Here is a 16,160-nt window from a genome sequence, read left to right on the forward strand (position 1 = left end):
CAACCGCGACCGGCCCGACCGACCAGCCGTCGGGCCGTATTACGGGCACCGGTCCGTCATAAGGTCTCCACGAAACACGGCCGTCGCAACAACCGCTAAACTTTCCGAAAAACACGGATGAAATTCGGGGAAAAATACTGTCTCATACCGCGCACGCTACCACATTCTCGAGACCGAACAATTACCGTGCACCGCGTCGCGCTTCCGCCACACCTACGAAATCTTGATCGCTTCACCACCGGGCTGCGTTTCCGGCACCGCGCAACTCCCGCGAGCACTTTCGACGCTCCGTATCGCCTGACGCAGGCCAGCTGATCGCAACGCGTCACACGCTACGAATTGTAAAAAAACAAATTGCCGTAAGAACCAACGGTTTACTCATGTAAATAGTGTACAAATTCAATAGTTAATAAAATATAAGACATCTTTGATAAAACCGACGATCTGTCTGCTATCTCGGATTCTTTCCCATCCGCATCTCGGCGAGCTAAGTCCGCGAGGAGAACGGTCCGTTACATGCATTATTATACTGACGTTGTTAACGCGGGCAGGACAAGCTTATAGCTTTAACTTGTCAAGGGCACTTCGAACTACTAATACATGTTGCGCTAAGTTCAATTTTCGATTAGCACCTTAAAGATAATTGAACCCGAAATCTTACTGGGGTCTGATAAACCCCTAGGTGTAAATAAAGGATAATGTTTTTTATTTTGCTATAAAATAGTGAAAAATATTTCTTTTAATTTAGCGCAGAGAAAATACGTTAAATTAAAAAAAAGTTTTTTATTTCAATAGTTAACCAATGATGCTACTAATAATACGAAGTCAATATATGTAAACTTATTCATTATTTTAAGATGCATGAAAAAATTTGCTTTGATGCGAGAAAACCGTGCTTTGTATGGCAATATTTGAACAAAATGTGAACACGAATGGCAAACTGAGGGACACAAACGTTATCCTACTCTCACTTTATGTCTGTACTGCTCGAAAGCTAATGACACTTTGAAGCGAGTTAGTGTAGTGCTTCCAGATCCGACTTGATTGCATCTACGCAGGCCGGATAGTGGAAAGAAGTAGAGTACGATAAAGTGTGAGACGATGCACATACTGTTTGCGTTTAGCGCTAATCGCCCGGTTGTCGGAGACTCGAAAGCTTGCGACCCGAAGCCCGAACCTTGAGATTCTCGAAAAATTGCCTTGCCATGCGTTGACGCGATGACGCGTTGACACATTTTATGTTTTATACAATTATACATATAATTGAAAAATGGCGCCGTAGTTAGGTGGCAGGTGGAGTGATGGCTCTGGTTTGATTAAAGAAGGAAAAATGAAGAAAAGGTCAGGAAGAGAAAGGGGAGAGAGAGAGAGGGGGGGTAGGGGGGGAGAGAGAGAGCGCGCACCGACCCAATTGCTCACCGACCCGTTTGCACACGGACCCGATTGCACACGATACGATTCCGCATTGCAGATAGTACATAGGTTAGCGACTTGGACGGGGTGGGTGCGGGAGGGGGGCGAAGCCTCCCTTGCACCCTCCCGTGTGTGTGTGTGCGTGCGTGCGTGCGTGCGTGTGTGTGTACAAAGCAATTTCTGCACCACATGGGTTTGCGACTGTAAAATATGTATAAGAAAAGTCCGTATGCAAACGGTTCGGTGCGCAATCAGGTCGGTGTGCAATCGGATCCGTGTGCAAACAGATGGGTGCTCAACTGGGTTTGTGTGTAATCGGGTCGGTATGCAATCTGGTCCGTGTGCAATCGGGTCCGTGTCCAATCGGGGTTCGTGTTCAATTGGGTCCGTGTGCAATCGGGACTGTGTCCAATCGAGTCCGTGTCCAATCGGAACTGTGTTTAATTGGGAAATACTACTGTGTCCAATTGCTTATGTGCACAATCGGACTTCACTCGATAGCACATATCCCGATTGCACACAAAGATTTAGTAAATTTTCGATAGCACACGTCCTGATATTGCACAGTAAAAAAGGCATATTAGCCCAGTAATGCACAAAGTAAAAAGCTCATTATTCCGATAGCGCACATCTTAATTGTCTGTAATAAATTATTATCATTGTTTAGAGCTCGAGCTCTAAACATGAGTTTTCGCTGCTTTATCTCGCGCATTGTCAACGTGCCGTGTCAACAGCTTTCGGCGATGAGCGAACGGTAACACAGCGATCACTTGCTCCCGGCATGAACCGAGACTCTGTTAGTCCGTGCGTATCATCCGAGGACCACATGATTTTTCTCGTTTACGGATCGCACTACGTTTCGGCGCGATCACCGATCGTCAGTCTTGCGCCTGCTCTTGCCCGCCAAGCAACACACAATTTTTTTTCGGCTTTTTGCCTTCTCTAAAACTCTAACATCCGCTACTCGGCGGTATTCCTCGTCTCAAGTATCAAACTCGAACTCAACTCATTTTGAATTTAAGATTTCCTTCTTTTGTATTGTAGATTTGTCGCGAATCGCGCGTGCGAAGTGCATAGTGCTAACTTTGCGAGAAGCGACATTGAGCGTTCGCGATCGAACATCTGCCTCATGATCAATTCTTCCGTCTCGTTTGCGCTCAAGATTTTCATCCCGTTAGGGCGTTTTGACACGCGCCCGGCAAGATTTCCGTCGCGACGACGATAGGCAGGAACCGAGCATTCGACTAGAAGATTTTCGGCTATCCGAAACGATCTGTCGCTCCCGAGCGTTATCGCGATCCGTGACCCGGTCTCTATAGCACTACTGTACATTGACATTTTTTGTGTGTGTTATTACTAATAAAAAGAGTGACTGTGAATTAAACGAAACAACTTCTGAGTGGTCTACATTTTTTGTGCTCATCCTTTTTTCCAGCGAGTCTCCGGATTCGCGCAACAAGCCCTCCGCGCTCAACTCTGAGCGGTTCCGGCATTCAGCGCGAACGTACACCGTCGGCAATGCATTTGCGCGCACAATTATTAAGGCACGTTTACAGTGGCCAATCTTCATGAATTGCTTCAAACTTTTGGGAAGGGTTACTTTAACTATTTAATAAAACGATGTCAAAATTTTAGCTCTTAATATTCATAACTGTAGCAATAGTGATTTTTAAAAAATTATCTTGGCTTCTAAGCAAGCTAGGACAATTTATTATTATTGATATTTTCAATATCAATTATTGAAATAGTTACCGAGAATCACGGGAGGCATAGAGAAGGTGGGCAGGAGCGGCACAATTCATCCAACACGGGTGCTTAAAAATGCGATATTTTTATACTGCTTGATGAATAAATAATTTTACCGAGAATGAACAACACTGTACATGTAATACTTCACATGTAACAAATCCAGAAATACCTTTAAGTCATAAGTTTTTTCTTTCTAGTCACAATACGCATCGAATTTACTCACACTTGATCAAGTGATTTATAAATCTGTCGATTTATTACACATTAAGCACTACCGAGTAAATAATTCCGCGGCTTATTTTTATTAAGAAAAAATTTAGATTACAGTAATTAATCAGAAAATTGTTGTCTTTTACAAAATGTATCACGTATCAATACTTTTACAAATTTACACACAGGAACAAATTTGTCTGTTTGTTGTTATTAATTACTACCGGTTAATTATTTAGCGACCGAAAATTATTCAAAGAAAACGCGTTTACACAACGCACGTAACCCGACGCGGAGACTCAATGTCAACAGAACGAGAGGTTAATGTTTCTTGAAGAGCATTAAGTGTAAATTTATCAATAACTGCAGTCGATAAATCAATCACTCTGATACCATGATAATGTAGAGTATTTATTAATCGGCAGTGGAACGCTTCACAGCATTATACGTATTGCTAACGTTCGATTGCGCCAATTTTATTTGATCTTTAAGGGGATGCTGGTCATCTGTTTTACCGATTAAACGTTATTATTTTTAATTAGGCCTATTTTTTTACTGATTTCATAGAATTAAAAATCCTTCTCTAGAATTAAAGTATAGACAATAACAAATAATGCCTGCCTACAATTTCATGTAAAAAACGAAAAAAGTTAAAAAGTTATACTTTTGTGCAATCGTGTCGTGTCTTACATCTGTAACACATAAGTTTTAAAGATTCTGTACATACAAATAATTAGTACGCACTAATCTTATTACATGAAAGAATAATAAAATGCTTGCAGAAATGAGCTAAAAGCTTTGGTATAAGAAGAAAGCCTCAGAGAAAATTTCGTATATATGTGTGAGTGAGGAATCGGTCCGAGGCGGTCCGAGGATAGAAATAGAGCACTAGTTTAATTCACAAATTAATATTAATATATGTATTTTAATTCTGGAAAAGAATTTCTAAATCTATAGAAGAAATATATACGAAATCTCATTAATGATGTGCACGAATGACTCTACATTATCGACCTTGATCAAGTTTGATCGTCCAGGCAGTCCAGCATCCCCTTAAGCAAGACTTAAATGTGTATCAGTCTTTAGTTTAAAAAAGAAAGACAAATCTCGCTTAAATTTAAAATAATATAAGTTAATAAATAGATAATGTTAAAATATCAAGCGTCTGCCTATACATCGAAGGTGATTTTTAAGAATAATTTATTGCGAACTCAAAAAGAATGTTCCTTGTAGATAAAATATTTGGTTACCCTGAAAAGGGAAGATTAATTTTGTTTTTGTAATACATGTTTGAAGTGTCCGATGTTCATTATAATGAGTTCTCATACGTCTCAACAAATTTTCTTGAACTTTCTCCATAATTTCGTCTTTAAGTGAAAAAATGGCATGATAAAGTTTATCATTTATGTTTTCAGGAGACTGTAAATTTAACGAATACAAAAACATTGGGCTCAGTTATTCTTTCGGAAAAACTAACTGATCCATCGTAAATGCAATTTTTTGCGGAAAATTTGCTTGATTTCTTGAAAGAAATATTATTATTAAATAGAGATAAAATTATATTTTAACAAGACGGTCCACTTAACGCTAAAATTGTCACAAATTTTTTTAATCAGTCATTTCCCGAACGTTGGATGGACCGATATGGTCCGATATGATTGGCTTGCAAGATCTCTAGACTTTAATCCATTGGGTTTTTTTCTTGTGGAGCTACTACAAGGAAATAATTTACAAACGGCCTCCTGAGAACATCGAAGAATTAAATGATAAACTTCGAAAAATGACAAACTTTCAAAAAAATTGTTACAACTGATCTCCAATCCATCTTGCAGGGTAGCAAAACAATAGGCGCGCACTTGGCACCAGCGGCCACCGCGCTTTATGCCGAGAAGTGACTTTTCATTATACTTACCTTACCGAATGAAAATACGCATATTTAGATGCAATTTTTTTCAGAAACTAAGTTCCATTCACCCAAAGGTCAAAGCACGGGTTTTTTTACCTTTTATTTTGAATGCACTATGGCTCATTCAAAAGTAGAGTTAGCAGATATTGGCGTCTTCTTTTTAGTTTAGGCCAGAACTATATTTATAAAGAACTATATTTATATTAATAAAAAATTTTTATTAATTTCTTGTTTTATATTATGCATTTTGAATCTTGGCAACAGTTGATATTTTTTTGGCATGCTTATGGATTTGTATATAAATGCCCAAAATATATTTTCTAATGATTAAAAAACTTATAAAGAACATTTAATATAATATTTCCATAAGAGGAGTTACTTTTTGTTAATAATTTTAATCTTAGCATTATTATCAAGGTCACACTTTTCAGTATTGTTTAAAAAATTTTAGTTGTCACTCATTATCCGTTAAAAAAATTATTTAAAAGAATGTTTTATAAACAAAACAAAATTTTTGTTATTTGGATTTTAATTGTAGTGTTTGTTTAATAAAGAATGACAGCTAAAATCTTTCAAACATTGCTCAGGAGGGTAACCTTGCTAATATATATCAAGACTATCAGAGCTGACATTTTTTATTGAAATATTTATCCATTTAAATTTCAAAGACTAAATGTACTAAGTTTTAAATGTACATTTTAATATCTGTTTCCTCTAAAATTCCTAAAAAAAGAGTATACAAATGATACCGAAAGCGAATACTTTCTTAAAAAAAAATATGCGACAATATACAGTTGAATGTTTTATTTCACTTACAGGCGAAATTAGTGGAATGTTATACACAACCGCCGGATTATTTAACAGAGGCAGAATTAATATCTCTCATGGAAAAACACGGCATCGGAACAGACGCTTCAATTCCTGTGCATATAAATAATATCTGCATTAGAAATTATGTTACTGTTGCAGCAGGTAGAAAATTAATACCTACTTCTCTTGGTATTGTTTTGGTCCACGGATATCAGAAGGTATCTTTGATTTCAATTTCTTGATGCAATACAAATAACAATGTTTTCTATAAAACATACTCTTTTTATCACATATATAATACATTTCTTTCTTATTAGATAGATCCTGAATTAGTTTTGCCCACAATGAGATCTGCAGTAGAAGAACAATTAAATCTAATAGCATTAGGTCGAGCTGACTTTCATGCCGTATTACATCATACCGTAGAAATTTTTAAACAAAAATTTCATTATTTTGTACAAAGTATAGAAGCTATGGATCAGTTATTTGAAGTCTCGTTTTCACCATTATCGGCATCTGGCAAGGCACACTCTAGGTATCCGCACAATTATAAAATAAAAATCCGCGAAATCTTTATATAAACTCTCTATATTTATTTACTCTACTTTTTTATTGCGTGTATCTGTTACAGATGCGGTAAATGTCGTCGATACATGAAATACATACAAACCAAACCGTCTAGAATGCATTGTGCCCATTGTAACGAAACATACAATTTACCTCAAAACGGAAACATACGAATATACAAAGAATTGAAATGTCCATTAGACGATTTTGAACTGCTTTCATGGTCAACTGGAACGCGAGGAAAAAGTTATACATTTTGTCCGTACTGTTACAACAATCCTCCATTCAGGTATGTCATGATCGTATTAAATGGATTCTGTTATCATTTAACACAAACATTGAATTAATAGTTTAAAAACGTTGAATTATAACATTGTTAATATTAACGTTTAAATACAGATTTAACGTTGAAATATCATTGCAGAAAATTTATGTTTATCAATTAAAGGACATTAACCAAAAATACATCGGCTCCAGTCTATCAATGAAATCTAATAAATATTAAATTTATGTGATGGGTAATAGAAAGTATGTTAACATTTCCCAAAATGACTTATTGTTGGCAATACTTGAGAAATAAAATTCTAAACGTATTTTAGCATTTAGTGTTTTGTGCACCAGGATAGTCTTTTTATTATGTGAACTACTCATCTACTAATCTTTTTCATATGATGCAATGGCCAAAAACTGTATCTAATATTATGACTGCATATACAAGCGATTATATTATTGTCAGTACCAATATAATCCATCTTTTTGTCTTTCTCAACGACTCTAGATATGTTAAGTCCAAGTTATTTTAGGAAATGCTAATATTATTATTAATCTTTTACTATCCGTTACATAAAATTTAATTTTTATCAGATTTTATTGATGAACAACTAGACTTAATTTGACCAATGTCAAAAATGGTCATTTTTATTGAAAAATGGCGGTTAAATCGTAAAAATTTACGAACTGTTGTATTTTTTCCACAATAATTTATAAATTTTGGATAACTAACACCTTATTATCACTGAAAATAATTGGATTGGTATTCGCAGTTTATTTTTGATCAAATACACAATTTTTAATATGGCGGATTTAATATGGCGATCAAAAAAATGCAAAAATTGTCAATTTTTCTACATTTTTTCTAAATTTTTCCATGAATCCTTTCTTAAAAACTGTTTTATGCACGATCTATTATCAGTTTATGAACCTCGAAACCTCTTAAATACTCAAATTGAAATTAATTGGCCTTTTATTTATTTATTTCCTCCATATTGGATCCGCCATTTTTAATTTGGAAAATTTTCCAATTCTAACTTGAGATTCGTAATCAGTGACCCCCAAAACATATGTATATAATATTTCATAAAAAAACGCATGTAAGAAAAAATGTATACTTCAAAGAATTAATAACCAACAATTTCTATTATTTTAAGTTTGCTGCCTTATAATTTTATAAAAATGTATATTCATTGGTACCAAACAAAATTACCTTTCTTAAAAAAAGGTAAAAAAAGGCGCCAAGTATGGGTATGTACACCCTTAAGAAAAAAAATATTATACCCACATAGCACACGTGGATTCTGAGAACGTTCCGCAGGATATCGGAACAGTAGATTGCGTAGATACTGGGAACAATCGAGATACGTACTGAGATATACTACAGTACAAACTAAGTATCTTCCTATGTCTCGCTTCTCCTACGGCATAGTACGTACCTGCGAATATCCCGCAGTATCTGTATAGTATGTGAATCGTCAGGGAATGGTCGATCATGTATATGCACGCATACATTTACACGCCTATGCGCGCGCGCTCACATCGAATCAGATTTATAGGTTAGATAGGCGTATCCGTGGAATTTTATTAAAAAAGAATTTTTTTATGCAATTTTGAAATAAATTTATTATTTCATTTTAATCTACAAAACAATATTGCAACCAACCATATTACAAAACAATATTACAATCAATTACGCTGAAAAAATTAAATATTTCCTTAACTGGTCCTTAATATTTTTATCCGGTTTTACATCGTCCGGATATAAAACTAATTTGAGACACCTCGGCAGTTCTTCGGCTGCTTCCTACGAATAATAGAACATAATTCTGATAACGTACAGTTAGAATACTTATAAAACTAAATTATGTAATAATTTTTCATAAGTCTTGTTAATAAATTCGAGATTATCTTTGTTGCCGCTGAGATCTCAGAAAGAACTTATATGGTGAATAATATTGTCATAACTAACAAATATTGATAACATAAATCGTAAGCGGTTAATGTTTGTGCATTAATAAACAACAGAGCTGATGGAGCGTGGCTCGCAACCTTTTCTCTTTATCTCTCTTTCCCTCCTCACCCCATCTTTGATTATAAGATATAGAAATAATTAATTTGCAAGACATGCTTTGTCAGCCCTGTTGTTCATTAATGCACAAACATTAACCGCTTACGATTTATGTTATCAATATTTGTTAGTAGGTAATGACAATATTATTCATCGTATAAGTTCTTTCTGAGATCTCAGCAGCAACCAAGATAACCTCAAATTTATTAACAAGACTTATAGAAAATCATTACATATATAAAAAAATATTACATAATTTAGTTTTGTAAGTATTTGTAGTAATGTATTCAATATAAATATCAATATTGCGTGACATAAGGGAAAGATTACCTTGGATAAAGAATCTCTTGCGAAATCGTGCAACCCAGCAAACGTAAACTCATCGGAAAGACAAAACAGCTAGGGACACTGTGGGAACCGCCGACACTGCCGTAGGTAGCGCTTAAACTGAGTATGTTCTGCAGAATATACGTTGACAGTTTTACGCTCAGATTAATGTTTACAAGGGAGAATAAGGTAATGATAGCGCTTTGGGTGTGAATCGATGTGCGCGATCGATGTAAATTTTTATACATGAGATAACCGCAAGGTTCTTATTTATGTTCTCATATATTACGGATAATCACAGTGTACGGATAATCAGTATAAGCATCGTAGTTTGTTCGTACATTCTGAGTATGAACTTAAGAACATATGAAAAATGATATACTGATCAAGATGTTATACGAATATACTTAGAATGTTAGGAATGGTACGTACGACTACAGTACTTTCAGTATGAGTATATAATATTCGTATAATATCATGTGCTATGTGGGTATTAGGTAAATTGTCTTACTGTCCTATTGTTTTATTGTCTTTTCTACACAAATAATAATATAAAGTAAATGCGCCAATTATAAAAATATTTGTACAAAATTTATTTATTAATTATAACTTTTTATTAAAATATTTAATAATAAACGGGCTTGATGATCAAATAATTAAATGATTAAAATCAACCAACGGGATTATAGTAAAGCAAAAACTTGGCGTACCCGGCTCGCATTTTTTCTATATTTCGAAGACTCTATGTTATTGATATCAATAAATATATACACAAGAATGAAATTAATGTGGCTTAAGTATTGTTTTACTATCTATCAGTTTTTGCTTCATTATTTGTTATTAATTTCCATTTTTAAAATAATTTTTTAATAGACTTTATAGAATTTTTCTAAATCTTTTTTTAAATATACTTGGCTAATTGTATTCGTATTATTTTTGAATACGTTTGTGTACTTGACATATCTTTTTTATCTTGGTAAAGTTTTTAGTAGGTTATTATTTTTTCATTATTTTATTTTTATAAATAATTTCCATATTGTATAACATTGATGGGTCACTGCGTTTCAACGAGCCGGGCACGCCAAGTTTTTGCTTTACTATAATCCCGTTGGTTGATTTTAATCATTTAATTATTTGATCATCAAGCCCGTTTATTATTAAATATTGTAATAAAAAGTTATAATTAATAAATTTTGTACAAATATTTTTATAATTGGCGCATTTACTTTATATTATTATTTGTGTAGAAAAGACAATAAAACAATAGGACAGTAAGACAATTTACCTAATATAATTTTTTTTTTTTAAGGGTGCACATACCCACACTTGGCGCCTTTTTTTACCTTTTTTTAAGAAAGGTAATTTTGTTCGGATATCACGCATTTTGTAGTATTAAGCATCTTATTTAGGCCGCGTCAGTGAATATTCACTGATTATCACAGTTATAAGTATGCCACTGCGAATCAGTGAATATCCACTGATTAAGATTTAGAGAGTAAAATGCGGTAGTAAATAATGTACCAAATTTTTGTCTTCCTAAATGTCTAACAATGATATATTGGCTTGATATATGCGTAGCTTCTTGAATTCCTCACAAACTTTGATGGCACTTTGCAAAATTATTTTTTAAAAATAGAGAAACAAAAGTATTTCTATATTATTACTTTTGCCAGATAGATCAAATTTTTGTAATTGTTCAACACTTATAACTTTATATTGTTTTATACATAGACTCTAAATATTTATAACTGCAGCAACAAGCATTTGTTACTATATAACTACCTAATACTGCATGCTTTGTAATTTCCTGTAGAGCTTCATTCTCTATATTACTTTTGTCAACTTCTGTTTGTAATTTGTCAATTTTTTGTTGCTATATATTAAAAAAAAAAGGTTTTTTATGGCTGTGCTTATTATTCTCTTTTTCTCTTTCTTTTTTCTTCTCTTTCAACAGATAATCGAGAAATAGCCACAATAATTCGAAAGTTCTTTTCTACAAAAAAAAAAATACGTATACATATATACTTATTATATTTCTACATACTAATTTATGGAAAAAATAATGTCTTTAATTGTCTAAATTATATATATAAGTATGTTTATATATATAAGTATGTATTTTCATATGTCGTATGTATATAGAAGGATGTACATATCTACATATGTGTGTGTATGTGTGTCTGTGTGTGTGTGTTATTTGTAAATTTTATTTATCTCTCCCTTTTTTCTTTGTGTAAGTAATGCTTTTCTTCTTTTTTTCCTTATGTTATACATAGTTTTAATAATTTAAATAATTACTCGTAATAAATATAGTATACGAGTAATAACGAATAATTATTAGAACTATGTATAACATAAGGAAAAAAAAGGAAAGCATTATTTATATAAAGAAAAAAAGAGAAAAAGAGATAAAAAATACACACACAAGCGCGCGCGCGCGCACGCATGTGGATACGTACATCCTTATATGTACATACATACATACATATAAAAATAAATACATATAAACATATAAACACATTATTAGCAAGGTTATTCTCTATTTTGTTGTTACACGTACCTAATATTCTTCCTTATTCCTTCTCTCTCTCTCTTCCTCTCTCTTATATTTTTCAGTTTTTCTTGTTTCTATTTACTGTATCAATTTTCTTTTCGTATTCATTCTTTCTCACTCTTATTTCTCTTGATATTTCTAGGCAAATTTATCTTTAAAATATTCTTTGTTTTCACTATTAAAAGATAAAAACAATATTTTATAATATTCAGGGAAAAACATGACTTACACAAAAAAAGAGAAAGAAGAATAAAATACACATATACAATACATATATATATATGTATGTATGTATGTATGTATGTATGTATGTATGTATATATGTACACATATACATACTTAAATTTATATACCTACTACATACATATATATATATTATTACACAATGTTATTCTTTTCTTTCTTCTTCTCTCTCTTTCTCTCTCTTTCTCTCAATTTGACAATAACACTCTTTTTAACATACATTAATTATATTTATTTATATGTGTATATATGTGACTTACTTTATTTTATTCTTACTTTTCCTTCTTAATTTTTTCTAATTATTAAAATTTTTTTTTCTCTCTCTCCTTACCGACTCTTTCTTTTATCTATTCTTCTTCTATTCTACTTTACCTTCAAATACAGTGTTTCTTCCTCTCTTTCTTTTAATATAACTAAAAATAAAACATGGCACAAAGTATATTGACTTACCTCAAAAGAATTATTTTCATTAAAAAAAATAAAAATTTTATATAATATACTTATCTGATTGTATAACGGATAGTACGTTATACTATAATCTCCTTTCGCAATGTAATATGCGTACAGAAACTAAATAAAAACTTGCCATTAACCTCGCGCACGTCACATCATTAATCCCGAACTGTCACATTATCGCCGTGAAATTCGCCGCGGACTCGTCTGCTAACGTCAAAGTATATTCGATTACGAACGCGCACTTCTCATCGGATCTACGAGACTTTTTTTATAAGAAATTATTAACCGTACGATTTACAGATATATCACTTAATATTTATTCTTTACTCTCACAAAACGATCATATCACGAATGACAGCGATTTATCATCATATCAATATGCAGTATATATTTTATAAGAAACTGTCAGAGGTAAATCTTAGAAGAGCCTTCTCGTGTTGAATTTGTGTACTCGACAAAGACCGACGACGTATCTTAAATGAAAAATTTACATTTTGGACTTTGTGTCGCTATATCTCCGCTCGTAGAGCACGCAGAAAAAAAATGAAAACATTTTTTTTATAAATCAAACCAAAGCTTTTGATTGAACCTAGTTAGAACTCGATCGGTTAAATCGTTATTGAGATCTGATAATCTCAGGTGCTCGCAAGTCGCGTACTTGCGTAAATGTACGGTGGTCTCGCGCTGTGCGTTCACTTGGCGCGAGACACTACCGTGTCTTTTAATATACTAATAAGTAAATTCATAAACTGATGATAGATCTAAAACAGCTTTTGAGAAAAAATTCATGGAGAAATTTAGGAAAAATGTAGAAAAAAATTGACGATTTTTGTACTTTTTTGGTCACCATATTAAATCTGCTATATTAAAAATTGTGTATTTGAACAAAAACTAAACTATGAATATCAATCCCATTATTTTTAGTGATATATGTGAATAAAGCTGTTAGTTATCCGAAATTTATGAATTATTGTAAAAAAATACAATTCGTAAATTTTTGCGATTTAGCTGCTATTTTCAATAAAAAAGACAATTTTGACAATTTAAAAAAATATACCCTAGAGTACAACTATTTTGTGTATCAATGGTTGCGGAAAGAGTTGAAGTTTCACATTATTTTGATGTGAAAAAAGTATTTTAAAAAAGTTGTTGCAATTTTTTCGCATTTTTGTATTTAAAAGTCATCATAACTTTTTTGGACTTTATTTTATACAAATTTTGACGATATATTCTGAAAAAAAGTAAAATTTTACGTAAGAAATAATACTTTGTAAATTTTTTATAGACCTATAACATTGCAAATAAAGTTGCTGAAAATTATGTTTAAAATACATCCGCTTGGACATTAATGGGTTAAAAGCATTGTTCAATATTGATTCAACATTTATTCAATATATGCAATCCAAACAGAATTACCATTTTCGAAAAAGTAAAAAAGGTGCCAATTGTATGCGTGCATGCGTGTTCTTTTTTAACGAAAACGTCATTGTGTTATATAAATTTGGTAATATTTTATTTTACATAGTTTTTATTTTTTTACAAGATAAATGTAAATCTGTAAAATTACAAGAAACTTTAAAAGAAAAGAAATTTATTTTCTGTACAAAGGTAATGGTATTAAAAAACTACGCAAATTATAAGAATGGATATTTATGCAATCTAGAAAATTTATTTATTACTTCTTAATATTTAAATGTTACATTTGATAATATGGTTATGTATGTAATAAAGTGTTTTAAGCGTTTTAATTATTAATATAAAAAAACGAAAAAAAAAGCATATAGTAAAGATAAACGTTTTATTACAAAAAACTTGGCGTTGCTATAGAAAATAATAAAAAATAGTAATCTTAATCTATCTATAATAAAAAAAGGCTGTGGAAACGTGAGACATTTACTCGTAGTTGAGTGATATTGCTGCTAATCCCCCTTATTTTCTTCCTCTTCTTTCTTCCATCATTTTCTCCCTTGTTCCAACTCTACCTTCTTCTTTTAACCCATAACTCTCTATTGGTTAATACCACTTTTTTCCGCTTAGCTCTCTACCTTGACTGCTTCCATCATTCTCCACCTGTTCCTTCTTTTCTTCATACTAAAATTCTCATCTACCCAAATGCTCCAGATTTCTTTTCACTTCTTTTCTCCCGAAGATCTCTTCTTTGTTTACCACATTCTCCAACTCTGTAATTATTACCCATTTTCCCGCTTCGCCTATTTTTTCCTTTATTCCTCTTATTCTCACTCCCTTCTCTATCACTCTCTCAAGCATCGTCTCTCCTTCAAAATCTTCTCTTTTCTCTCTTCTTCTCCTCCTGCAGCTTCCTCTCCCTTTTTGTCGCTTTTCTCCCCCTTTCTCTTTTTAACCTCTCTGCTCTCTCTATCCTTTTTCTAGCTTTTATCTCCATCTCCCTCCTCCGTCTGATCTTTTCCCTCTGTTTCTTCTCCCACTTACCTTTATCCTCCTCTTTCATCATGCTCTGCCACTCTTTTTTCACCTCCCTCTCCTCTCTTTTCACCCCTTCTTTTCTCCTTACGCTTCCCTTCCTTCTTTAACTTCTTCAACTTCTTCAACTTCTTACATATTTTCTCTGCTTCCTTTTCCTGATTCTCCTGCTCTTCTTTTTGCTTTCCATCCTTTCTGCCCGACTCTCTCCTCGTTGTCTTCTTTAGCTATCACCCACTCTTTTGTTCCTTTGTGTATTGCTTGTTTTCTATCTCCTTCCTGTTTTCTCTTTTCACTGCCCCCTTTTTTTATCCGCCTCTTTTCTGCCAGACTTTTTCTACTCATCCCTCCTCCGCTTCTTTTTTGCTTTCTTTCTTTTCTTTTGATTCCTCCTGCTTTCCCTCCTGTGCTCTATCATCCATTTTTCTTTTTTTTTCTTTTTCCTCTTTTCTTTCTTTGTTCCTCTTCTTGCTCTTTCTCTTTCTCTTTCTGCTTCTTTCGTTTCTTCTACCTGCCACCTGACTATCTCTGCTTTCCTCCCTAACCATCTGTTTATCTGTTCCTTCTCGCAGCACCTCTCTCTTCTTTCTGCCACTTCCTCCTCCATTTTCTCCCTCCGTTTTTGTCCCTTGCCGTCCGTCACTATCTCCGTTTCCAACTTTTCCACTTCTGCTTTTCTCTTGCTCACTTGCTTCTCCGCGCTATTCCTCATCTCCTCCGTCCTCTTTCCGCCGTCTCTTCTTTCTTCCCTTTTCATACATTTTTCTTTCTCCTTCGTACCATCTTTAACTCCTCCCTTTTCCTTTGCTTCTTTTGACTTCTCTTTTTGTTGTCCGCTTTCCGCCTTTTCTCTTTCTGCCTTCTTTTCTCCTTCCTCGCTCTTCCTCTCCCTCTGCTTCTATTTTCCACCCTCTCCCCGTATAATAATATTTATATGTGTATATAATATACATATATATATAATATACACATATAAATATTATTATACGGGGAGAGGGTGGAAAATATATATATATATATATATATATATATATATATATATATATATATATAGGAGCCGCGGAGAGAATTCTCCGAACCGCCCATACAAATCTAGGAAACGATCCGCGACGTCTCGTGCCGCGCAAGCCTCACGTCAGCAA

General features: G+C 33.3%; 1 protein-coding gene across 4 annotated transcripts in view; it reads left to right on the top strand.

The window, feature by feature from the left end:
• LOC105832135 (DNA topoisomerase 3-beta-1) overlaps nt 1–16,160 on the top strand; it is a 172,750-nt gene that overhangs the window by 121,244 nt on the left and 35,346 nt on the right. For all 4 annotated transcript variants that reach the window (XM_036291385.1, XM_036291384.1, XM_036291386.1 and 1 more), the window contains 3 exons: nt 6,097–6,306; nt 6,406–6,623; nt 6,720–6,944. In XM_036291385.1, the coding sequence (XP_036147278.1) occupies nt 6,097–6,306; nt 6,406–6,623; nt 6,720–6,944 (653 nt within the window). The remainder of the gene's footprint in view (nt 1–6,096; nt 6,307–6,405; nt 6,624–6,719; nt 6,945–16,160) is intronic.

Source organism: Monomorium pharaonis, chromosome 8 (assembly GCF_013373865.1).
Source record: "Monomorium pharaonis isolate MP-MQ-018 chromosome 8, ASM1337386v2, whole genome shotgun sequence".
Lineage (NCBI taxonomy): Eukaryota > Metazoa > Arthropoda > Insecta > Hymenoptera > Formicidae > Monomorium > Monomorium pharaonis.